Genomic DNA, 26,465 nt, shown 5'->3' with positions numbered 1-26,465 from the left:
GGCTGCCGGCCGCCGGCACCCACAGCGGGTGGCCGACCAGTGCTTAACCCCCGCACAGGGAGTGGCATCTTCCCCATTCTCAGGGCAGCTGTCACTGGCATCACTTTCAGCCAAGTCACAGAGATCATTTTTTAAATACATTTCTGAGGGTTGGGCACCTGTTTGCTCCCCTCCCACTCCCAATGAGCTGCAGGCGATGGTAACACTTTTTTCTGTGGACTTTTGCTGTGCTCCTGTGTGAAAATGCCCAGTAGAGACTTCCCAACAGGGGGTTATACTCAACAGCGATGAACGGGGTGAAGGTGATACCCAGGGCAATGGGGGAGGGGGTGAACGGTGATGCCCAGAGTGATGAGGGAGGGGGTGAATGGCGATGCCCAGTGTGATGGGGATGGGGTGAACAGTGATGCCCAGTGTGATGGGGAGGGGGTGTACGGTGATGCCCTGGGCAATGGGGGAGGGGGTGAATGGTGATGCCCTGGGCTATGGGGGATGGGGTGAACGGTGATGCCCTGGGCAATGGGGGATGGGGTGAACGGTGATGCCCTGGGCAATGGGGGATGGGGTGAACGGTGATGCCCTGGGCAATGGGGGAGGGGGTGAACGGTGATGTCCTGGTCAATGGGGGAGGGGGTGAACGGTGATGCCCTGGGCAATGTGGGAGGGGGTGAACGGTGATGTCCTGGGCAAAGGGGCAGGGGGTGAACAGTGATGCCCAGCAGAGTGACGGAGCTGAACATTTACTTCACCATTTCCCTGGTCCTGCCAAGATACTGAGGCCAAATGTGTCCCCATTTCATGCCCCTGGTCCCCCCGGTTAGGTGTAGGAGTGGGATTCAGCGGTTGGCAATCTGCCTCTCAGTCTGGAGGTTTTGGTTTTAAGTCTCACTGCTCAACTTAGACACAAAATCCAATCGATACTGTTCGAGGGTTAGTACTGAGGGAGGGCTGCACTGTTGGAGGGTCAGTACTGAGGAAGCGCCGCACACTGCTGGAGGGTCAGTACCGAGGGAGCACCGCACTGCCGGAGGGTCAGTATTGAGGGAGCGCTGCACTTTCGGAGGGTCAGTACTGAGGGAGTGCCGCAATGTCAGAGGTTCAGTACTGAGGGAGTTTTTTTTTAATTCATTCATGGGGTGTGGGCTTCGCTGGCTGGCCCAGCATTTATTGCCCAGCCCTAGTTACCCTTGAGAAGGTGGTGGTGAGCTCCGTTCTTGAGCCGCTGCAGCCCCTGTGGTGTAGGTACATCCACAGCGCTGTTAGGGAGGGAGTTCCAGGATTTTGACCCAGCGACAGTGAAGGACCAGCTGATATATTTCCAAGTCAGGATGGTGAATGACTTGGAGGTGATCTTCCAGGTGGTGGTATTCCCTTGTGTCTGCTGTCCTTGTCCTTCTAGGCTGTAGTGGTCGTGGGTTTGGAAGGTGCTGTCGAAGGAGCCTAGGTGAGTTTCTGCAGTGCATCTTGTACATGGTGCAGCTACTGTGCATCGGTGGTGAAGGGAGTGAATGTTTGTGGATCTGGTGCCAATCAAGTGGGCTGCTTTGTCCTGGACGGTTTTGAGCTTCTTGAGTGTTGTTGGAGCTGCGCTCCTCCAGTTAAGTGGGGAATATTCCATCACACTCCTGACTTGTGCCTTGTAGATGGTGGACAGACTTTGGGGAGTCAGGAGGTGGGTCACTTATCACACTATTCCAAACCTCTGACCTGCTCTTTTAGCCATAGTATTTATGTGGCTAGTCCACTTCAGTTTATGGTCAATGGTAACCCCCAGGGTGTTGATAGTGGGGGATTCAGCGATGGTAATGCCATTGAATATCAAGGGACGATGGTTAGGTTCTCTCTTGTTGGAGATGGTCATCGCCTGACACTTGTGTTGTGTGAATGTTACTTGCCACTTGTCAGCCCAAGCCTGGATATTGTCCAGGTCTTGCTGCATTTGGACATGGACTGCTTCAGTATCTGAAGAGTCACGAATGGTGCTGAACATTATGCAATTATCAGCGAACATCCCCACTTCTGACCTTATGATGGAAGGAAGGTCATTGATGAAGCAGCTGAAGGTGGTTGGGCCCAGGACACTACCCTGAGGAACTCCTGCAGTGATGTCCTGGAGCTGGGATGATTGACCCCCAACAACCACAACCATCTTCCTTTGTGCGAGATATGACTCCAACCAGCAGAGAGTTTTCCCCCTGATTCCCATTGACCCCAGTTTTGTTCGGGTTCCTTGATGCCTCACTCTGTTAAATGCTGCCTTCATGTCAAGGGCAGTCACTCTCACCTCACCTCTGGAGTTCAGCTCTATTGTCCATGTTTGAATCAAGGCTGTAATGAAGTCAGGAGCTGAGTGGCCCTGGTGGAATCCAAACCCGGTGTCAGTGAGCAGGTTATTGCTAAGCAAGTGCTACTTAATAGCACTATTGATGACCCCTTCCATTGCTTTACTGATGATCGGGAGTTGACTGATGGGACAGTAATTGATCGGGTTGGATTTGTCCTGCTTTTTGTGTACAGGACATACCTGGGCAATTTTCCACATAGCCAGGTAGATGCCAGTGTTGTACACGTACTGGAACAGCTTGGCTAGGGGCACGGCAAGTTCCGGAGCACAAGTCTTCAGTACTATTGCCAGAATATTGTCAGGGCCCATAGCCTTTGCAGTATCCAGTGCCTTCAGCCATTTCTTAATATCACATGGAGTGAATTGAATTGGCTGAAGACTGGCATCTGTGATGCTGGGGATCTCCGGAGGAGGCTGAGATGGATCATCCACTCAGCACTCCTGGCTGAAGATCGTAGCAAATGCTTCAGCCTTATCTTTTGCACTGATGTGCTGGGCTCCTCCATCATTGAGGATGGGGATATTAGTGGAGCCTCTTCCTCCAGTGAGTTGTTTAATTGTCCACCACCATTCACGACTGGATGTGGCAGGACTACTGAGCTTGGATCTGATCTGTTGGTTGTGGAATTGCTTAGCTCCGTCTATCACTTGCTGCTTATGCTGTTTGGCACACAAGTAGTCCTGTGTTGTAGCTTCATCAGGTTGATACCTCATTTTTAGGTGTGCCTGGTGCTGCTCCTGACATGCTCTTCTGCACTCTCCATTGAACCAGGGTTGATCCACTGTCCTGATGGTAATGGTAGAGGGGGGGATATGCTGGGCCATGAGGTTACAGAGTGTGTTCGAGTACAATTCTGCTTCTGCTTATGGCCCACAGTGCCTCATGGTGCTGCACTGTTAGAGGGTCAGTACTGAGGGAGTGCAGCACTGTCGGAGGGTCACTACTGAGGGAGTGCAGCACTGTCGGAGGGTCAGTACTGAGGGAGTGCTGCACTGTCGGAGGGTCAGTACTGAGGGAGTGCAGCACTGTCAGAGGGTCAGTACTGAGGGAGTGCAGCACTGTCGGAGGGTCAGTACTGAGGGAGTGCAGCACTGTTGGAGGGTCAGTACTGAGGGAGTGTAGCACTGTCGGAGGGTCAGTACTGAGGGAGCGCCGCACTGTCAGAGGGTCAGTACTGAGGGAGCGCTGCACTGTCGGAGGGTCAGTACTGAGGGAGCACTGCACTGTCAGAGGGTCAGTACTGAGGGAGCGCTGCACTGTCGGACGGTCAATACTGAGGGGGTGCCGCACTGTCGGAGGGTTGGTACTGAGGGAGTGCTGTTCTACTTCACTACCGTTTCTCTCAGTCCCTCCACTCTGATAAATGATCAAACTGCTTACCCAACATCCAGTACAGGATGAGCAGAAATGTCCTCTATATAAATCCTGGGAACATTAAAACCATTGTTTTCAGTCCCTGCTTCAAACTCCATTCCCTGGATGCCTACTCCATCCCTCCCTTGCAACGGGCTAAGATTAAAGCAGTGTGTTAACACTCTTGGTGTCATATTTGACCCATGAACTTTTAACAACCTTTTCATGCGATTGGGAAGAGCACTAGTTCCAGCACTGTAACATCACCTGACTGCACCTGGTCTCAGCTCATCTGCTGCTCAATCTATTTGAACACATTCCAGGCTGGTGTCCCACATTCTCCGCTCCGCAAACTTGAGGTTATCCAAATCTGTTTCTGATCTCGCAGTGAATCCCTATAACTCCTGCCTCACTAACCTACACTGACTTCTCGTTAAACAACAAATTCTTCTCCTCGATTTCAAAATCCTCCATGGCCTAACACCTCCCCCATCTCTGTCATTTCCTCCGGCCGCACAAACCTCAAAATATCTCATTCTGGCCCTTGAGCATCCCCCGATTCCCATCGCTCCACCATTGGCGGCCGTGCCTTCAGCTGCCTGGGGCCCTAAGCTCTGGAATTCCCTCACTAAACCTCTCCGCCTCTCTTTATTTACCCCTCTCTCCCTCTCCTCCTTTAAGTCACTCCTTAGGACAAAGCTCTTTGACTGAGCTCTTGGTCATCTGTCCCTGATACCTCCTGCTGTGGCTCGTGGTCATTCTCCGCTTGGCAACTCTCCGGAGGTAACTCTTCACCTTGGGACATTTGATTATGTTGAAGGTGCCATATAAATATAAGTTGTTGTTGATGCGAACACCTCGACACACATACATATATATATATATAGAAATACACATCCCGTGCAAATATATACAGACACTCAAACACACATCTTCAGCCAGAAGTGCCGAGTGGATGATCCATCTCAGCCTCCTCCAGAGGTCCCCAGCATCACATGTAACAGTCTTCAGCCAATTCGATTCACTCCACGTGATATCAAGAAATGGCTGAAGGCACTGGATGCTGCAAAGACTATGGGCCCTGACAATATTCCAGCAATAGTACTGAAGACTTGTGCTCCAGAACTTACCAAGCCCCTAGCCAAGCTGTTCCAGTACAGATACAACACTGGCATCTACCCGGCTATGTGGAAAATTGCCCAGGCATGTCTTACATAAAAAGCAGGACAAATCCAACCTGGCCAATTACCACCCCTTCAGTCTACTCTCAATCATCAGTAAAGTGATGGAAGGGGTCATCAACAGTGCTATCAAGTGGCACTTGCTTAACAATAACCTGCTCGCTCACTGACACCCAGTTTGGGCTCTGCCAGGGCCAATCAGCTCCTGACCTCATTACAGCCTTGGTTCAAACATGGACAAAAGAGCTGAACTCAGGAGATGAGGTGAGAGTGACTGCCCTTGACATCAAGGCAGCATTTGACCAAGTGTCACGTGAAGGAGCCCCAGCAAAACTGGAGTCACTGGGATTCAGGGGGAAAACTCTCTGCTGGTTGGAGTCATACTTAGCACAAAGGAAGATGGTTGTTGGAAGTCAGTCATCTCAGTTCACAGGATCACAGAACACACAGTACAGAAGAGGCCCGTCAGCCCATCGAGTCTGCACCGACACATGAGTAACACCTGACCTACCTATCTAATCCCATTTACCAGCACTTGGCCCATAGCCTTGAATGTTATGATGTGCCAAATGCTCATCCAGGTACCTTTTAAAGGATGTGAGGCAACCCTCCTCCACCACCCTCCCAGGCAGCGCATTCCAGACCATCACCACCCCTTGGGTAAAAAAGCTTTTCCTCACATCCCCCCTAAACCTCCTGCCCCTTAGCTCCAGGACATCACTGCAGGAGTTCCCCAATTTAGTGTCCTCGGCCCAACGATCTTCAGCTGTTTCATCAATGACCTTCCTTCCATCATAAGATCAGAAGTGGGGATGTTCACTGATAATTGCGCAATGTTCAGCACCATTCGGGACTCCTCAGATACTGTAGCAGTCCATGTGCAAATGCAGCAAAACCTGGCATTAGGGTATAACTGGCAAGTAACATCCATGCCACACAAGTGCCAGGCAATGACCATCTCCAACAAGACAGAATCTAACCATCTCCCTTTGATGGCCAATGGCATTATCGTCACTGATTCCAACACTATCAACATCCTGGGAGTTACCATTGACCAGAAACTGAACTGGACCAGCCATATAAATACTGTGGCTACAAGAGCAGGTTAGATTCTGAGAATCCTGCCGCGAGTAACTCACCTCCTGACTCCTCAAAGCCTGTTCCCCATCTACAAGGCAAAAGTCAGGAGAATGATGGAATACTGTCCACTTGCCCGGATGAGTGCAGCTCCCACAACACTCCAGAAGCTCGACACCATCCAGGACAAAGCAGCCCTACTTGATTGGCACCCCATCCCCCACCTTAAACATTCAATCCCTCCACCACCAATGCACAGTAGCAGCAGTGTGTGTACCATCTACAAAATGCACTGCAGCAACTCACCAAGGCTCCCTAGACAGTACCTTCCAAACCCACAACCACTACCATCTAGAAGGACAAGGGTAGCAGACACATGGAAACACCACCACCTGGAAATTCCCCACCAATTCATTCACCATCCTGACTTGGAAATATATTGCCCATGATGCCCACACCCTAAGACGCACCTTAAGAATGAATCCAAACACGGGTCACGGATGTACACAAACACACTCAGACATTGATACTAATACCTACACACAACCACTCTCACAGAGAAGTACACACAGGCATATGCACAACACTTACACATACATAGAATCATGCAGCATATAAGGAGGCCATTCAGCCCATTGTGCTTCTGCTGGCTCTTTGAAAGAGCTATCCATTTAATACCACTCCTCCTATTCTTTCCCCGATAGACCTGAAAATATTTCCCCTTCAAGTATTTATCTGATTTCCCCTTTTGAAAGTTCCTATTGAATCTGCTTCCACCGCCCTTTCAGGCAGCGCCTTCCAGATCACAACAACTCGCTGTGTAAAAAAAAAATTCTCTTCATCCTCCCCCTCTGGTTCTTTTACCAATTCTCTTCAATCTGTGTCCCTCTGGTTACCGACCCTCCTGCCAGTGGAAGCAGTTTATCCTTATTTATACTATCCAAACCCCTCGTGACTCTGAACGCCTTGATTAAGTCTCCATCTTAACCTTCTCTGCTCTAGGGGGAACATTCCCAGCTTCTGCAGTCTCTTCACATGAACTGAAGTCCTTTATCCCTGGCCCCATCCTGGGCAATCTCCCTCTGCAGCCTCTCTAAAGCCTGTGTTCCTCCATTAAAAATGGTGCCTCGAGTTGGTCACAATCCTCCAGCTGAGGCCTAACCAATGATTTAGAAAGGTTTAAACACCCTTGCCTTATCACATGATTCCTCTATTATAAAGCCAAGAATCCTTTGTTTAAATAGTCTTCTTTGGCCTGATAGTTTCAAACATTTGTGTACATACACCCCTACATTTCTCAGTTCTTAAAACCCTCTAATATTGTACCATTTCTTCTTCCCAAAATGTATTACTTCACTTTTCTCTGTGTTAAGTTTCATTGGTCACATGTCTGTCTACTTCAGCAGTCTGTCTGTGTCCTCTCATATCTATTATTATCCTCCACCCTGTTTATTACCTTTCCCAGTTCCATCTCATCTGCAGACTTTAAAATTCTGCCTCTATACCTGAGTCCAGGTCATTAATATATATCAGAAAGAGCAGTGCTCTTCATACAGACACACACACCCCAATACACACAAATCACACACACACACATACACAAACCCCTATACACCCCACATCAAGAAACCCCACCGCCCCCCCCCCACACACACACACCCTCCCCCCACACACACACATACCCGCACACACCGCCCCCCCCCCCCACACACACGGATACATACTCACACATACACACACCCCCACAAAGCCCACACCTCCCCCCCCCCCGCCCCACACACACACTTACACACACTCAGTCTCCCACTCAGCATGCCTGTTTAAATTCAATGTCCTTGTAATGAACAGACTGAGACACGGGTGGGCGACACATTCATTGTTGGAGAGAGAGAGAGAGAGAGAGAGACAGGGAGGGAGGGAGGGAGTCAGTCAGCTGATGAATTATGCGGCAGCTGCCTCTCGCTGTGGATCTGTCTGTGTGTCCGGGACATGAAGCAGAGAGAGGGAGAGAGAGTGAGAGTGACAGCTCGCAGGAACGGTTCTTCTTCCCGTCCTCCTCCTCGGGAGTGACAGCTCCCTCTCCCACTCTCCAGTCGCTGTCCAACTGCTGAAACCAGGGCTGCCGCGGCCGCTCTCCAGTCGCTGTCCAGCTGCTGAAACCGGGGCTGCCGCTGCCGCTTTCCAGTCGCTGTCCAACTGCTGAAACCGGGGCTGTCTCTCTCCAGTCGCTGATCCTGGAAGCGGCTCTAACCATCCCAGGGGCAGAGAATCCCTTGTCAGACTGGGCTGGACCCTTCTGAGGAAGGGCAGCCCTGGTCCCAAAGGGGTTTTAGCACCACCCACCCACCCCCCTCCAGCCACTCCCCTTCCCCTGTACAAAGATGCCCCAAAGAGTCCTGAGTGTGGACGAAGATGATGGCCAAGAGACTGGGGCAGCTGAGGGAAACCCTTCCTGGGTGCTGGTTTAATCGCTGAAGGAGGGAGAGGGAGAGGGAAAAAGGTTTCACTCCCTCTCAATGCAACGTGAGAACAGCAGGATGGAGTCAGGCGATGCCCCGAAGAGCAATAGCAGAGAGAGAGGTGGGGGCAAGGAGAAAGGCAGCGTGTCCTCCTTGCCAAAGAGCCCCCAGGACTGGGAGCTGGAAGAGAAGCAGCTGATGGATGGAGAGGCCAGTCTGCAGGAGGCTGGCCAGGGGAGCCCAGACTCCAGGCACAAGCCAGCGGCAACCCTGCAGAAAGAGGCGTCCCACTGCCCACACAAGGCAGTGGCTTTCCTGAAGAAAGCACAGGGATCGTGTGAGCAGATCCTGCCTGAGGATCAGGAGCTGTCCGGGCCTGGCAACACCTTCATGCACAGGCAGATCAGTGCCATGCTTCAGCCCGGAGTGAACAAATTCTCCCTCCGCATGTTTGGCAGCCACAAGGCAGTGGAGATTGAGCAGGAGAGGGTTAAATCTGCGGGCTTTTGGATCATTCACCCCTACAGTGACTTCAGGTAAATGGGCAAAGGGGGAGGAGGGGAAGACAGGGAGGGGGAAGGGAGGGGGAATGTCAGATAACCTGGCAGGGGAGAAACCACAGGAACAGGGACAGCGTGTGAGAGACTGTAGGTGTGTGATAATGTTTTAGTCTGTTTGTGTGTTTGCGAGAGAGATAGAGAGAGAGAGAAAGACTGTGTGTGAGACAATGTTATAGTCTGTATGTATTTGTGTGTGAGAGAGAGAGTGAGAGTGAAAGGGACACTGTATGTGATAGTGTTATAGACTGTATGTATGTATGTGTGTGTGAGAGAGAGACTGTGTGCATGATAATGTTTTAGTCTGATTGTGTGTATGTGTGTGAGAGAGATATATATTTGTGTGTGTGAGAGAGAGAGAGAGGGGAGACTATGTTGAGAAAGAGAGAGTGAAAGGGACACTGTGTGTGATAGTATTATAGACTGTATGTATGTATGTATGTGAGTATGAGAGAGAGACTGTGTGTGTGATAGTGTTATAGACTGTATGTATGTGTGTGTGTGAGAGAGAGAGACTGTGTGTTTGATAGTGTTATAGACTGTATGTGTGTGTGTGAGAGAGACTGTGTGTGTGATAGTGTTATAGTCTGTGTGTATGTGTGTGTGAGAGAGAGAGGTCGTGTGTATGAGAGAGAGACTGTGTGTGAGAGACTGCATGTATGTGAGAGAGAGAGAAACTGTGTGTGCGTGTGAGAGAGAGAGATCGTGTGTGTGAGAGAGAGACTGTGTGTGTGAGAGACTGCATGTATGTGAGAGAGACACTGTGTGTGTGTGTGAGAGAGAGAGAGAGACTGCGTGTGATAGTGTTATAGACTGTATGTATGTGTGTGAGAGAGAGAGAGACTGTGTGTGATAGTGTTATAGACTATGTATGTGTGTGTGAGAGAGAGAAACTGTGTGTGTGATAGTGTTATAGTCTGTGTGTATGTATGTGTGAGAGAGAGAGATCGTGTGTATGAGAGAGACTGTGTGAGAGAGAGACTGCATGTATGTGAGAGAGAGAGACTGTGTGTGTGAGAGAGAGAGAGAGATCGTGTATGTGAGAGAGAGACTGTGTGTGTGAGAGACTGCATGTATGTGAGAGAGAGACTGTGTGTGTGTGTGTGTGTGAGAGAGAGAGAGAGAGAGAGAGACTGTGTGTGATAGTGTTATAGACTGTATGTATGTATGTGTGTGTGAGAGAGAGACTGTGTGTGATGGTGTTATAGTCTGTGTGTATATTTGTGTGAGAGAGAGAGAGATCGTGTGTGTGAGAGAGAATGTGTGTGAGAGAGAGACTGCATGTATGTGAGAGAGAGAGAGACTGTGTGTTTGTGTGTGTGTGTGTGTGTGTGTGAGTGAGAGAGAGACTGTGTGTGTGTGTGTAAATGTGTGTGTGTGAGTGAGAGAGAGACTGTGTGTGTGTGTGTGTGTGTGTATGTGTGTGTGTGAGTGAGAGAGAGAGACTGTGTGTGTGTGTGTGTGTGTGTGTGTGTGTGAGAGAGAGACTGTGTGTGTGTGTGTGTGTGTGTGTGTATGTGTGTGTGTGAGTGAGAGAGAGAGACTGTGTGTGTGTGTGTGTGTGAGAGAGAGACTATGTATGTGTGTATGTGTGTGAGGGAGAGAGACTGTGTGTGATAGTGTTATGACCTTGTGTATGTGTGTGAGAGAGAGAGAGATCGTGTGTGTGAGAGAGAGAGACAGTGTGTATGTGAGAGAGACTGCATGTATGTGAGAGAGAGACTGTGTGTGTGTGTGTGTGTGTGTGTGTGAGAGAGAGAGAGAGAGAGAGACTGTGTGTGTGTGTGTGAGGGAGAGAAACTGTGTGTGTGAGAGACATACTATGTGTGTGTATGTGTGTGAGGGAGAGAGACTGTGTGTATGATAGTGTTATAGACCTTGTGTATGTGGGTGTGAGAGAGAGAGAGGGAGACTATATTTGTGTGTGTGAGAGAAAGGGAGGGAGACTATGTGTGTTTGTGTGTGTGTGAGAGAGAGTGAGGGAGGAGACTATGTTTGTGTGTGAGAGGGGGTAAAAACAAAAAACTGCGGATGCCGGAAATCCAAAACAAAAACAGAACTAGCTGGAAAAACTCAGCAGGTCCGGCAGCATCGGTGGAGAAGAAAAGAGTTGACGTTTTGAGTCCTCATGACCCTTCAACAGAATCTGTGACTGTAAATGTGAGAGAGAGAGAGGAGACTGTGATTGTGTGAGAGAAAGAGGGAAATTGTGCTTGTGTGTGTGTGTGTGATAGAGAGAGAGACTGTGTGCATGATAATGTTTTATTCTGTTTGTATGTATGTGTGTGAGAGAGAGAGGGAGACTATATTTGCGTGTGTGTGTGTGTGAGAGAAAGAGGAGACTATGTTTGTGTGTGTGTGAGAGAGGGAGAGAGTATGTTTGTGTGTCAGAGAGAGAGAGGGAGGCTGTATGTGTGTGCGTGAGAGAGGGAGACTGTGATTGTGTGTGAGAGAGGGGGAAATTGTGCTTGTGTGTGACAGTGTTTTAGTCTGTTTGTGTGTATGTGAGAGAGAGAGAGAGAGACTGTGTGTGTGTATGTGTGTGTAAGAGGAGGAGACTGTGTGTGATAGTGTTCTAGTCTGTTTGTGTATATGTAAGAGAGAGAGAGAGCAACTGTGTGTGTGTGAGAGAGAGAGACTGTGTGTGAGATAGTGTTATAGTCTGTTTGTGCGTACGTGTGTGAGAGAGAGAGACTGTGTGTGTGAGAGAGAGACTGTGAGATATTGTTATAGCCTGTTTGTGCATTTGTGTGTGTGAGAGAATGATTGTGTGTGTGTGTGCATGTGTGTGTATGAGAGAGAGACTGTGTGTGTGTGTACATGTGTGTGTATGAGAGAGAGAGATTGTGTGTGTGATAGTGTTAAAGTCCATTTGCGTGTGTGTGAGAGAGAGAGAGACTGTGTGCATGTGAGAGAGAGATGGGGGAGACTATGATTGTGTGTGAGAGAGTGGGAAGTTGTGCTTATGTGTGAGAGAGACCATGTGTGTGATAATGTTTTAGTCTGTGTGTATGTGTGTGTGAGAGAGAGAGGGAGACTGTGTGTGTGTGTGTGTGAGTGCTGTAGCCTGTTTGTGTGTGTGAAAGAGAGATAATGTGTGTGTTTGTGTGTTAGAGAGAGACAGTGTGAGAGAGTGAGGGAGGCAATGTGTGTGTGTGTGAGAGAGAGAGAGACTGTCTGTGTGTGTATGTGTATGTGTGTGAGAGAGAGGGAGACTATATTTGTGTGTGTGTGAGAGAGAGGGAGAGTACATTTGTGTGTCAGAGAAAGAGAGAGAGAGGGAGGCTGTATGTGTGTGTGAGAGAGAGGGAGACTCTGTGTGCTTGTGTGTGTGTGTGTGTGTGTATGTGTGTATGGGAGAGAGAGAGAGAGACAGTCTGTGTGTGTGTGTGTGTGTGTATGTCTGTATGTGTGAGAAAGACTGTGTGTGAGTGTGAGAAAGAGAGAGAGAGACTGTGCGTGTGATAGTGTTATAGTCTGCTTGTGTTGTATGTGTGTGTGAGAGAGAGAGAGACTGTGTGTGAGAGAGATAGTGTGTGTGTCAGTGTTATAGCTTGTTTCTGTATATGTGTGTGAGAGAGAATGTGTATGTTTCTGTGTGAGAGATAGAGAAAGAGACTATGTGTGTGATAATGTCATAGTCTGTTTGTGTATATGTGTATGTATGTGTGAGAGAGAGAGACTGTGTGTTTGCAGTTGTGGGTGTGAGACTGTAGGTGTGTAAGTGGCTGTGTGTGTGTGAGAGATTGTTGGGGTGAGAGACCATTTGTCTGTGTGTGTGTGTGAGTGTGAGATAGTGTGTGTGAAACATTGTAGGTGTAAGACTGAGCACATGTATGTGTGTGTGTGTTTGTTTGAGTGCGTCAGTGACTGTGTGAATGCAAATGCATTTGTGTATGGGTGCGTGAGACTGTGTGTAAGATAGTGAGTATGTGTGCATGGGTGTGTGAGACTGTGTGTGTGTGTGATGGTGAGTATGTGTGAATGGGTGTGTGAGATTGTGTGTGTGTGTGTGTGATGGTGAGTATGTGTGAATGGGTGTGTGAGACTGTGTGTGTGTGATGGTGAGTATGTGTGAATGGGTGTGTGAGATTGTGTGTGTGTGTGTGATGGTGAGTATGTGTGAATGGATGTGTGAGATTGTGTATGTGTGTGTGATGGTGAGTATGTGTGTATGGGTGTGTGAGACTGTGTGTGTGTGTGATGGTGAGTATGTGTGAATGGGTGTGTGAGATTGTGTATGTGTGTGTGATGGTGAGTATGTGTGAATGGGTGTGTGAGACTGTGTGTGTGTGTGTGATGGTGAGTATGTGTGAATGGATGTGTGAGATTGTGTATGTGTGTGTGATGGTGAGTATGTGTGAATGGGTGTGTGAGACTGTGTGTGTGTGTGTGATGGTGAGTATGTGTGAATGGGTGTGTGAGATTGTGTGTGTGTGATGGTGAGTATGTGTGTATGGGTGTGTGAGACTGTGTGTGTGTGTGTGTGTGTGTGATGGTGAGTATGTGTGTATGGGTGTGTGAGACTGTGTGTGTGTGTGTGTGTGTGATGGTGAGTATGTGTGAATGGGTGTGTGAGACTGTGTGTGTGTGTGTGTGTGTGTGTGTGTGTGATGGTGAGTATGTGTGTATGGGTGTATGAGACTGTGTATGTGTGATAGTGAGTATGTGTGTATGGGTGCGATTGGAACCAGCCTATTGACTCCGCTGTCTTGTTGACCTTGATGACCTTGGCGGGTGTCCTTTGGCTGGTGGAGCCTGTGCTAGCCCCGCCTGAGAGAGAGTGGCCAGTGCCACTGCTGGCATCTCCCCAGTCGCTGCAGCCTCAATGGATGACATGGTCACTGGCAGAGGGGAGGAAGGGCTTCTGTCTTCATCCAGAGCACCCTGGGAGGAGTCCAGGGAGACGACGAACAGCTTGTGCGCCAACATGAGGTCACTCTGGGCCTCCCTGCTCACCACTGATGGATGGGCATCAAGCTGGGATACTGGGTTCCTCACCCATCTCCCACATGGACACTGACCACCTGAGGTCAGTGCCTGTGTGAGGGCTGCAGGTCCGAACGCAACCCCAGGAACCCCTGATTCTGCCCCTGGAGTTGCCCCTACATGCGAGTCGCCACTCTCTCAATGGAGGAGGCAGTGCGGTCGGCCATGAGAGTCTACACAGTACTCACTCTCCACATGGACTCCTCCATCATGGAGACCATGGCATGCAGCCCCTCATGGATCTCAGCCAAATCCTCCTGCCCATCCCACTGGGCATCCAGCAGCAATATACCAGCCACTGCTCTAAAGCCCACCGAGGGGCTGGTATCTGGGCTAGTGCCTGCTTCAGACAGCGGGTGTGACGCAGGTGACAGTGACGCCTGGTGGTCCTCCGGTGTCAGGGAGACCCTTTGGGGTCCGGAGAGCGAACACCTGCTGGCAAACCTAAAAGGGAGAAGGAGGACATGTCATTAGTTAAAGTCCTCACCCTGTCACTGTGCACATACCAGGCACCCTGGTACCACAGTGGAGATCTGCGTCATGGTGCCATCATCTTCCAATGATCAATGGGGACTCCGGGTTCGAGCTCCCATCGATGAAGAGGATGCACTGGAATGTTTGTACAATCCAAAACTCTCACCTCTGTACCCTCGCCTGACACTCCTGCCTCTCCGCTCCCGATTGCAAGGGGAGCAGCTGGCTCTCCAGCTCCAGGGCCTCTGGCTCAAACCGGGAGAGCAGCAGCAGGTTGGAGGAGGGGGGGGGGGGGTTTGGTGGGGCCTTACCCTGTATGTGCCCTCTCGACTCAGTTATGGCTGGGCTTCTCCTGAGAGGACAGAGGAGCATTGATGAGTCCGCTCTCTACCTGCAGCACCATTGCAGCCAGGCCAACCCCAGCCCAGGGGCACCTCCCAGGATTCACTAGGCCCTCGAGCCGCAAGGCGCTCAGTCCAAGCAGCCAGGGCTCACACCCTTGGTCAACTCCATCGTCATTGACAGTTGGCACTCAGACTCTAACACCCCTGAGGACCACTGTTGGGGGGGCGGCCTGACACTGACCCTTGCCAACACGGTACTCACCCTTCCTGAGCACAGCAGATCATTGAAGCACTTCCAGATCAGCACCCAGGAGCGCCGCCCCACACCCTGGCTGCTAACCCGGGCTTGCCACCTCCTCCCATGCCCTCTCGGTCGGGTGTGGAGGCCTCCTCCTCCCATCTCTGGGGACAAAGGTGTCCCCTCCTGGCAGCCACCTCCTCCAGGAGGGCAGAGGGAAACTCGTCTGAAAAGGGAGGGGGGGGGTTGCCAAGTGCCCCCCTGACCTGCCCTCCCGCCTGGCACTTGCGGCACCTCTACACCCGATCGCTACAACGGCAGACAGACACCCTTCCCGGGCAGCCTTACTGGGGCCGTCTGTAAACCGGCTGCTGGGTCACCATTGGGCCCCCACACCCCGCTCGGCCCCCACCCCCTGGCCGGTGCGGAGCCGTGTTTCACGCTGGGCCAGGCCTTCATTGGCCAGCGTGAAATTGCGGTCAGGGGCCGATGGTGCGTGGCTGTCAGGATCGCAGCTGCTCAAGGGTTGGCCCACCACACCCACCCAGCGAGGGGAAATTCTGCCGGGTGTGTGTGTGATAGCGATAAGCTGTGTTCAAATGTACATGTGTACCTGTGTCTGTAAACTTGTGTGTGTGTAAGTGTGGATGTATATGGGTTTCTGTGTGTATAAGTGTAGATGTATGTGGGTTTGTATGTGTGTGTGTATGTGTGTAAGTGTAGATGTATGTGGGTTTGTATGTGTGTAAGTGTAGATGTATGTGGGTTTGTATGTGTGTAAGTGTAGATGTATGTGGGTTTGTATGTGTGCAAGTGTAGATGTATGTGGGTTTGTATGTGTGTGTGTACATGTGTAAGTGTAGATGTCTGTGGGTTTGTATGTGTGTAAGTGTAGATGTATGTGGGTTTGTATGTGTGTAAGTGTAGATGTATGTTTGTTTGTATGTGTGTAAGTGTAGATGTATGTGGGTTTGTATGTGTGTAAGTGTAGATGTATGTGGGTTTGCATGTGTGTGTGTATGTGTGTAAGTGTAGATGTCTGTGGGTTTGTATGTGTGTAAGTGTAGAAGTATGTGGGTTTGTATGTGTGTAAGTGTAGATGTATATGGGTTTGTGAGTGTGTAAGTGTAGATGTATGTGGGTTTGTATGTGTGTGTGTATGTGTGTAAGTGTAGATGTATGCGGGTTTGTATGTGTGTAAGTGTAGATGTATATGGGTTTGTGAGTGTGTAAGTGTAGATGTATGTGGGTTTGTATGTGTGTGTGTATGTGTGCAAGTGTAGATGTATGTGGGTTTGTATGTGTGTGTGTACATGTGTAAGTGTAGATGTCTGTGGGTTTGTATGTGTGTAAGTGTAGATGTATGTGGGTTTGTATGTGTGTAAGTGTAGATGTATGTGGGTTTGTATGTGTGTAAGTGTAGATGTATGTTTGTTTGTATGTGTGTAAGTGTAGATGTATGTGGGTTTGTATGTGTGTAAGTGTAGATGTATGTGGGTTTGCATGTGTGTGTGTATGTGTGTAAGTGTAGATGTCTGTGGGTTTGCATGTGTGTAAGTGTAGAAGTATGTGGGTTTGTATGTGTGTAAGTGTAGATGTATATGGGTTTGTAAGTGTGTAAGTGTAGATGTATGTGGGTTTGTATGTGTGTGTGTATGTGTGTAAGTGTAGATGTATGCGGGTTTGTATGTGTGTAAGTGTAGATGTATGTGGGTTTGTGTGTGTGTAAGTGTAGATGTATGTGGGTTTGTATGTGTGTAAGTGTAGATGTATGTGGGTTTGTGTGTGTGTAAGTGTAGATGTATATGGGTTTCTGTGTGTGTAAGTGTAGATGTATGTGGGTTTGTGTGTGTGTAAGTGTAGATGTATGTGGGATTGTGTGTGTGTAAGTGTAGATGTATGTGGGTTTGTATGTGTGTGTGTATGTGTGTAAGTGTAGATGTCTGCGGGTTTGTATGTGTGTAAGTGTAGATGTATGTGGGTTTGTGTGTGTGTAAGTGTAGATGTATGTGGGTTTGTATGTGTGTAAGTGTAGATGTATGTGGGTTTGTATGTGTGTGTGTATGTGTGTAAGTGTAGATGTATGTGGGTTTGTATGTGTGTAAGTGTAGATGTATGTGGGTTTGCGTGTGTGTAAGTGTAAATGTATGTGGGTTTGTGAGTGTGTGTATGTGTGTAAGTGTAGATGTATGTGGGTTTGTATGTGTGTAAGTGTCGATGTATGTGGGTTTGTATGTGTGTAAGTGTACATGTATGTGGGTTTGTATGTGTGTAAGTGTAGATGTATGTGGGTTTGTACGTGTGTAAGTGTAGATGTATGTGGGTTTGTGTATATGTGTGTAAGTGTAGATGTATGTGGGTTTGTGTGTGTGTAAGTGTAGATGTATGGGGGTTTGTGTGTGTGTAAGTCTAGATGTATGTGGGTTTGTATGTGTGTGTGTATGTGTGTAAGTGTGGATGTATGTGGGTTTGTATGTGTGTAAGTGTAGATGTATGTGGGTTTGTATGTGTGTAAGTGTAGATGTATGTGGATTTGTGTGTGTAAGTGTAGATGTATGTGGGTTTGTATGTGTGTGTGTAGATGTATGTGGGTTTGTGTATATGTGTGTAAGTGTAGATGTATATGGGTTTGTGTGTGTGTAAGTGTAGATGTATATGGGTTTGTGTGTGTGTAAGTGTAGATGTATGTGGGTTTGCGTGTGTGTAAGTCTAGATGTATGTGGGTTTGTATGTGTGTGTGTAGATGTATGTGGGTTTGTGTATATGTGTGTAAGTGTAGATGTATGTGGGTTTGTGTGTGTGTAAGTCTAGATGTATGTGGGTTTGTATGTGTGTGTGTATGTGTATAAGTGTAGATGTATGTGGGTTTGTATGTGTGTAAGTGTAGATGTATGTGGGTTTGTATGTGTGTGTGTAGATGTATGTGGGTTTGTGTATATGTGTGTAAGTGTAGATGTATGTGGGTTTGTGTGTGTGTAAGTGTAGATGTATGTGGGTTTGTATGTGTATGTGTATGTGTATAAGTGTAGATGTATGTGGGTTTGTATGTGTGTAAGTGTAGATGTACGTGGGTTTGTATGTGTATAAGTGTAGATGTATGTGTGTGTGTATGTGTGTAAGTGTAGATGTATGTGGGTTTGTATGTGTGTGTGTAGATGTATGTGGGTTTGTGTATATGTGTGTAAGTGTAGATGTATGTGGGTTTGTGTATATGTGTGTAGGTGTAGATGTATGTGGGTTTGTGTATATGTGTGTAGGTGTAGATGTATGTGGGTTTGTGTATATGTGTGTAAGTGTAGATGTATGTGGGTTTGTGTGTGTGTATGTGTGTAGGTGTAGATGTATGTGGGTCTGTATTTGTGTAAGGATAGATGTATGTGGGTTTGTATGTGTGTAAATGTAGATGTATGTGGGTTTGTGTAAGTGTAGATGTATGTGGGTTTGCACGTATGTAAATGTAGATGTATGTGGGTTTGTGTATATGTGTGTAAGTGTAGACATATGTGGGTTTGTGTATATGTGTGTAAGTGTAGATGTATGTGGGTTTGTGTATATGTGTGTAAGTGTAGATGTATGTGGGTTTGTATGTGTGTAAGTGTAGATGTATGTGGGTTTGTGTGTGTATATGTGTGTAAGTGTAGATGTATGTGGGTTTGTATGTGTGTAAGGATAGATGTATGTAGGTTTGTATGTGTGTGTATGTGTGTAAGCGTAGATGTATGTGGGTTTGTTTGTGTGTAAGTGTAGATGTATGTGGATTTGCGTGTGTGTAAGTGTAGATGTATGCGGGTTTGTGAGTGTGTGTATGTGTGTAAGTGTAGATGTATGTGGGATTGTATGTGTGTAAGTGTACATGTATGTGAGTTTATGTGTGTGTAGGTATAGATGTATATGGGTTTGTGTGTGTGTAAGTGTAGATGTATGTGGGTATGTGTATATGTGTGTAAGTGTAGATGTATGTGGGTTTGTGTGTGTGTAAGTGTAGACGTATGTGGGTTTGTGTGTGTGTAAGTCTAGATGTATGTGGGTTTGTATGTGTGTGTGTATGTGTGTAAGTGTAGATGTATGTGGGTTTGTATGTGTGTAAGTGCAGATGTATGTGGGTTTGTATGTGTGTAAGTGTAGATGTATGTGGATTTGTGTGTGTAAGTGTAGATGTATGTGGGTTTGTATGTGTGTGTGTATGTGTGTAAGTGTAGATGTATGTGGGTTTGTGTGTGTGTAAGTATAGATGTATGTGTGTTTGTATGTTTGTAAGTATAGATGTATGTGGGTTTGTATGTGTGTAAGTGTAGATGTATGTGGATTTGTGTGTGTAAGTATAGATGTATGTGTGTTTGTGTGTGTATATGTGTGTAAGTGTAGATGTATGTGGGTTTGTATGTGTTTAAGTGTAGATGTATGTGGGTTTGCGTGTGTGTAAGTGTAAATGTATGTGGGTTTGTGAGTGTGTGTATGTGTGTAAGTGTAGATGTATGTGGGTTTGTATGTGTGTAAGTGTAGATGTATGTGGGTTTGCGTGTGTGTAAGTGTAAATGTATGTGGGTTTGTGAGTGTGTGTATGTGTGTAAGTGTAGATGTATGTGGGTTTGTGTGTGTGTAAGTGTAGATGTATGTGGGTTTGTACATGTGTAATTGTAGATGTATGTGGATTTGTGTGTGTAAGTGTAGATGTATGTGGGTTTGTATGTGTGTAAGTGTAGATGTATGTGGGTTTGTATGTGTGTGTGTAGATGTATGTGGGTTTGTGTATATGTGTGTGAGTGTAGATGTATGTGGGTTTGTGTGTGTGTAAGTATAGATGTATGTGTGTTTGTATGTTTGTAAGTATAGATGTATGTGGGTTTGTATGTGTGTAAGTGTAGATGTATGTGGATTTGTGTGTGTAAGTGTAGATGTATGTGGGTTTGTGTATATGTGTGTAAGTGTAGATGTATGTGGGTTTATATGTGTGTAAGTGTAGATGTATGTGGGTTTGTGAGTGTGTGTATGTGTGTAAGTGTAGATGTATGTGGGATTGTATGTGTGTAAGTGTACATGTATGTGGGTTTGTGTGTGTGTAGGTGTAGATGTATATGGGTTTGTGTGTGTGTAAGTGTAGATGTATGTGGGTTTGTGTATATGTGTGTAAGTGTAGATGTATGTGAGTTTGTGTATATGTGTGTAAGTGTAGATGTATGTGGGTTTGTGTGTGTGTAAGTGTAGATGTATGGGGGTTTGTATGTGTGTAAGTGTAGAAGTATGTGGATTTGTGTGTGTAAGTGTAGATGTATGTGGGTTTGTATGTGTGTAAGTGTAGATGTATGTGGATATGTGTGTGTAAGTGTAGATGTATGTGGGTTTGTATGTGTATGTGTAGATGTATGTGGGTTTGTATGTGTGTGTGTAGATGTATGTGGGTTTGTGTATATGTGTGTAAGTGTAGATGTATGTGGGTTTGTGTGTGTGTAAGTATAGATGTATGTGGGTTTGTATGTTTGTAAGTATAGATGTATGTGGGTTTCTATGTGTGTAAGTGTAGATGTATGTGGATTTGTGTGTGTGTAAGTGTAGATGTATGTGGATTTGTGTGTGTAAGTGTAGATGTATGTGGGTTTGTGTATATGTGTGTAAGTGTAGATGTATGTGGGTTTGTGTGTGTGTAAGTGTAGATGTATGTGCGTTTGTATGTGTGTAAGTGTAGATGTATGTGGATTTGTGTGTGTAAGTGTAGATGTATGTTTGTTTGTATATGTGTGTGTAGATGTATGTGGGTTTGTGTATATGTGTGTAAGTGTAGATGTATATGGGTTTGTGTGTGTGTAAGTGTAATGTATATGGGTTTGTGTGTGTGTAAGTATAGATGTATGAGGGTTTGTGTGTGTGTAAGTCTAGATGTATGTGGGTTTGTATGTGTGTGTGTATGTGTGTAAGTGTAGATGTATGTGGGTTTGTATGTGTGTGTGTAGATGTATGTGGGTTTGTGTATATGTGTGTAAGTGTAGATGTATGTGGGTTTGTGTGTGTGTAATTCTAGATGTATGTGGGTTTGTATGTGTGTAAGTGTAGATGTATGTGGGTTTGTATGTGTGTAAGTGTAGATGTACGTGGGTTTGTATGTGTGTAAGTGTAGATGTATGTGGGTTTGTGTGTGTAAGTGTATATGTGTGTAAGTGTAGATGTATGTGGGTTTGTTTATATGTGTGTAAGTGTAGATGTATGCGGGTTTGTGTGTGTGTATGTGTGTAGGTGTAGATGTATGTGGGTCTGTATTTGTGTAAGGATAGATGTATGTGGGTTTGTATGTGTGTAAGTGTAGATGTATGTGGATTTGTGTAAGTGTAGATGTATGTGGGTTTGTAAGTGTAGATGTATGTGGGTTTGTGTATATGTGTGTAAGTGTAGATATATGTGGGTTTGTGCATATGTGTGTAAGTGTAGATGTATGTGGGTTTGTGTATATGTGTGTAAGTGTAGATGTATGTGGGTTTGTTTATATGTGTGTAAGTGTAGATGTATGCGGGTTTGTGTGTGTGTATGTGTGTAGGTGTAGATGTATGTGGGTCTGTATTTGTGTAAGGATAGATGTATGTGGGTTTGTATGTGTGTAAGTGTAGATGTATGTGGATTTGTGTAAGTGTAGATGTATGTGGGTTTGTAAGTGTAGATGTATGTGGGTTTGTGTATATGTGTGTAAGTGTAGATATATGTGGGTTTGTGTATATGTGTGTAAGTGTAGATGTATGTGGGTTTGTGTATATGTGTGTAAGTGTAGATGTATGTGGGTTTGTATGTGTGTAAGTGTAGATGTATGTGGGTTTGTGTGTGTGTATGTGTGTAAGTGTAGATGTATGTGTGTGTGTATGTGTGTAAGTGTAGATGTATGTGGGTTTGTATGTGTGTGTGTAGATGTATGTGGGTTTGTGTATATGTGTGTAAGTGTAGATGTATGTGGGTTTGTGTATATGTGTGTAGGTGTAGATGTATGTGGGTTTGTGTATATGTGTGTAGGTGTAGATGTATGTGGGTTTGTGTATATGTGTGTAAGTGTAGATGTATGTGGGTTTGTGTGTGTGTATGTGTGTAGGTGTAGATGTATGTGGGTCTGTATTTGTGTAAGGATAGATGTATGTGGGTTTGTATGTGTGTAAGTGTAGATGTATGTGGGTTTGTGTAAGTGTAGATGTATGTGGGTTTGTACGTATGTAAATGTAGATGTATGTGGGTTTGTGTATATGTGTGTAAGTGTAGACATATGTGGGTTTGTGTATATGTGTGTAAGTGTAGATGTATGTGGGTTTGTGTATATGTGTGTAAGTGTAGATGTATGTGGGTTTGTATGTGTGTAAGTGTAGATGTATGTGGGTTTGTGTGTGTATATGTGTTTAAGTGTAGATGTATGTGGGTTTGTGTATATGTGTGTAGGTGTAGATGTATGTGGGTTTGTGTATATGTGTGTAGGTGTAGATGTATGTGGGTTTGTGTATATGTGTGTAAGTGTAGATGTATTTGGGTTTGTGTGTGTGTATGTGTGTAGGTGTAGATGTATGTGGGTCTGTATTTGTGTAAGGATAGATGTATGTGGGTTTGTATGTGTGTAAGTGTAGATGTATGTGGGTTTGTGTAAGTGTAGATGTATGTGGGATTGTACGTATGTAAATGTAGATGTATGTGGGTTTGTGTATATGTGTGTAAGTGTAGACATATGTGGGTTTGTGTATATGTGTGTAAGTGTAGATGTATGTGGGTTTGTGTATATGTGTGTAAGTGTAGATGTATGTGGGTTTGTATGTGTGTAAGTGTAGATGTATGTGGGTTTGTGTGTGTATATGTGTGTAAGTGTAGATGTATGTGGGTTTGTGTATATGTGTGTAGGTGTAGATGTATGTGGGTTTGTGTATATGTGTGTAGGTGTAGATGTATGTGGCTTTGTGTATATGTGTGTAAGTGTAGATGTATGTGGGTTTGTGTGTGTGTATGTGTGTAGGTGTAGATGTATGTGGGTCTGTATTTGTGTAAGGATAGATGTATGTGGGTTTGTATGTGTGTAAGTGTAGATGTATGTGGGTTTGTGTAAGTGTAGATGTATGTGGGTTTGTACGTATGTAAATGTAGATGTATGTGGGTTTGTGTATATGTGTGTAAGTGTAGACATATGTGGGTTTGTGTATATGTGTGTAAGTGTAGATGTATGTGGGTTTGTGTATATGTGTGTAAGTGTAGATGTATGTGGGTTTGTATGTGTGTAAGTGTAGATGTATGTGGGTTTGTGTGTGTATATGTGTGTAAGTGTAGATGTATGTGGGTTTGTATGTGTGTAAGGATAGATGTATGTAGGTTTGTATGTGTGTGTATGTGTGTAAGTGTAGATGTATGTGGGTTTGTTTGTGTGTAAGTGTAGATGTATGTGGATTTGCGTGTGTGTAAGTGTAGATGTATGCGGGTTTGTGAGTGTGTGTATGTGTGTAAGTGTAGATGTATGTGGGATTGTATGTGTGTAAGTGTACATGTATGTGAGTTTATGTGTGTGTAGGTATAGATGTATATGGGTTTGTGTGTGTGTAAGTGTAGATGTATGTGGGTATGTGTATATGTGTGTAAGTGTAGATGTATGTGGGTTTGTGTGTGTGTAAGTGTAGACGTATGTGGGTTTGTGTGTGTGTAAGTCTAGATGTATGTGGGTTTGTATGTGTGTGTGTATGTGTGTAAGTGTAGATGTATGTGGGTTTGTATGTGTGTAAGTGCAGATGTATGTGGGTTTGTATGTGTGTAAGTGTAGATGTATGTGGATTTGTGTGTGTAAGTGTAGATGTATGTGGGTTTGTATGTGTGTGTGTATGTGTGTAAGTGTAGATGTATTCGGGTTTGTATGTGTGTAAGTGTAGATGTATGTGGGTTTGTATGTGTGTAAGTGTAGATGTATGTGGATTTGAGTGTGTAAGTGTAGATGTATGTGGGTTTGTATGTGTGTAAGTGTAGATGTATGTGGATTTGTGTGTGTAAGTGTAGATGTATGTGAGTTTGTATATGTGTGTGTAGATGTATGTGGGTTTGTGTATATGTGTGTAAGTGTAGATGTATATAGGTTTGTGTGTGTGTAAGTGTAATGTATATGGGTTTGTGTGTGTGTAAGTGTAGATGTATGAGGGTTTGTGTGTGTGTAACTGTAGATGTATATGGGTTTGTATGTGTGTGTGTATGTGTGTAAGTGTAGATGTATGTGGGTTTGTATGTGTGTTTAGATGTATGTGGGTTTGTGTATATGTGTGTAAGTGTAGATGTATGTGGGTTTGTGTGTGTGTAAGTCTAGATGTATGTGGGTTTGTATGTGTGTAAGTGTAGATGTATGTGGGTTTGTATGTGTGTAAGGGTAGATGTACGTGGGTTTGTATGTGTGTAAGTGTAGATGTATGTGGGTTTGTGTGTGTAAGTGTATATGTGTGTAAGTGTAGATGTATGTGGGTTTGTTTATATGTGTGTAAGTGTAGATGTATGCGGGTTTGTGTGTGTGTATGTGTGTAGGTGTAGATGTATGTGGGTCTGTATTTGTGTAAGGATAGATGTATGTGGGTTTGTATGTGTGTAAGTGTAGATGTATGTGGATTTGTGTAAGTGTAGATGTATGTGGGTTTGTAAGTGTAGATGTATGTGGGTTTGTGTATATGTGTGTAAGTGTAGATATATGTGGGTTTGTGTATATGTGTGTAAGTGTAGATGTATGTGGGTTTGTGTATATGTGTGTAAGTGTAGATGTATGTGGGTTTGTATGTGTGTAAGTGTAGATGTATGTGGGTTTGTGTGTGTGTATGTGTAGATGTATGTGGGTTTGTATGTGTGTAAGTCTAGATGTATGTGGGTTTGTATGTGTGTAAGTGTAGATGTATGTGGGTTTGTATGTGTGTAAGGGTAGATGTACGTGGGTTTGTATGTGTGTAAGTGTAGATGTATGTGGGTTTGTGTGTGTAAGTGTATATGTGTGTAAGTGTAGATGTATGTGGGTTTGTTTATATGTGTGTAAGTGTAGATGTATGCGGGTTTGTGTGTGTGTATGTGTGTAGGTGTAGATGTATGTGGGTCTGTATTTGTGTAAGGATAGATGTATGTGGGTTTGTATGTGTGTAAGTGTAGATGTATGTGGATTTGTGTAAGTGTAGATGTATGTGGGTTTGTAAGTGTAGATGTATGTGGGTTTGTGTATATGTGTGTAAGTGTAGATATATGTGGGTTTGTGTATATGTGTGTAAGTGTAGATGTATGTGGGTTTGTGTATATGTGTGTAAGTGTAGATGTATGTGGGTTTGTATGTGTGTAAGTGTAGATGTATGTGGGTTTGTGTGTGTGTATGTGTGTAAGTGTAGATGTATGTGGGTTTGTATTTGTGTAAGGATAGATGTATGTGGGTTTGTATGTGTGTAAGTGTAGATGTATGTGGATTTGTGTAAGTGTAGATGTATGTGGGTTTGTAAGTGTAGATGTATGTGGGTTTGTGTATATGTGTGTAAGTGTAGATATATGTGGGTTTGTGTATATGTGTGTAAGTGTAGATGTATGTGGGTTTGTGTATATGTGTGTAAGTGTAGATGTATGTGGGTTTATATGTGTGTAAGTGTAGATGTATGTGGGTTTGTGTGTGTGTATGTGTGTAAGTGTAGATGTATGTGGGTTTGTATGTGTGTAAGGATAGATGTATGTTGGTTTGTATGTGTGTGTATGTGTAGATGTATGTGGGTTGTGAGTGTGTGTATGTGTGTAAGTGTAGATGTATGTGGGATTGTATGTGTGTAAGTGTACATGTATGTGGGTTTGTGTGTGTGTAAGTGTAGATGTATGTGGGTTTGTACAGGTGTAATTGTAGATGTATGTGGATTTGTGTGTGTAAGTGTAGATGTATGTGGGTTTGTATGTGTATGTGTAGATGTATGTGGGTTTGTATGTGTGTGTGCAGATGTATGTGGGTTTGTGTATATGTGTGTAAGTGTAGATGTATGTGGGTTTGTGTGTGTGTAAGTATAGATGTATGTGGGTTTGTATGTTTGTAAGGATAGATGTATGTGGGTTTGTATGTGTGTAAGTGTAGATGTATGTGGATTTGTGTGTGTGTAAGTGTAGATCTATGTGGATTTGTGTGTGGAAGTGTAGATGTATGTGGGTTTGTGTATATGTGTGTAAGTGTAGATGTATGTGGGTTTGTGTGTGTGTAAGTGTAGATGTATGTGGGTTTGTACATGTGTAATTGTAGATGTATGTGGATTTGTGTGTGTAAGTGTAGATGTATGTGGGTTTGTATGTGTATGTGTAGATGTATGTGGGTTTGTATGTGTGTGTGTAGATGTATGTGGGTTTGTGTATATGTGTGTAAGTGTAGATGTATGTGGGTTTGTGTGTGTGTAAGTATAGATGTATGTGGGTTTGTATGTTTGTAAGTATAGATGTATGTGGGTTTGTATGTGTGTAAGTGTAGATGTATGT

General features: G+C 45.3%; 1 protein-coding gene across 1 annotated transcript in view; it reads left to right on the top strand.

The window, feature by feature from the left end:
• Window positions 1-677: 677 nt before the first annotated feature.
• The window catches only part of LOC121274409 (potassium/sodium hyperpolarization-activated cyclic nucleotide-gated channel 4-like), a gene marked incomplete at its 3' end in the record, with an annotated part of 68,656 nt that continues 42,868 nt past the window's right edge, over window positions 678-26,465 (top strand). The window contains 3 exon segments of the mRNA XM_041181716.1: window positions 678-816; window positions 8,578-8,732; window positions 8,734-8,951. Of these exon segments, the coding sequence (XP_041037650.1) occupies window positions 678-816; window positions 8,578-8,732; window positions 8,734-8,951 (512 nt within the window).

Source organism: Carcharodon carcharias (assembly GCF_017639515.1).
Source record: "Carcharodon carcharias isolate sCarCar2 chromosome 36 unlocalized genomic scaffold, sCarCar2.pri SUPER_36_unloc_17, whole genome shotgun sequence".
Classification (NCBI taxonomy): domain Eukaryota; kingdom Metazoa; phylum Chordata; class Chondrichthyes; order Lamniformes; family Lamnidae; genus Carcharodon; species Carcharodon carcharias.
Note: the sequence above shows the minus strand (reverse complement) of the source record. Positions and strands in the feature narration are given on the sequence as shown.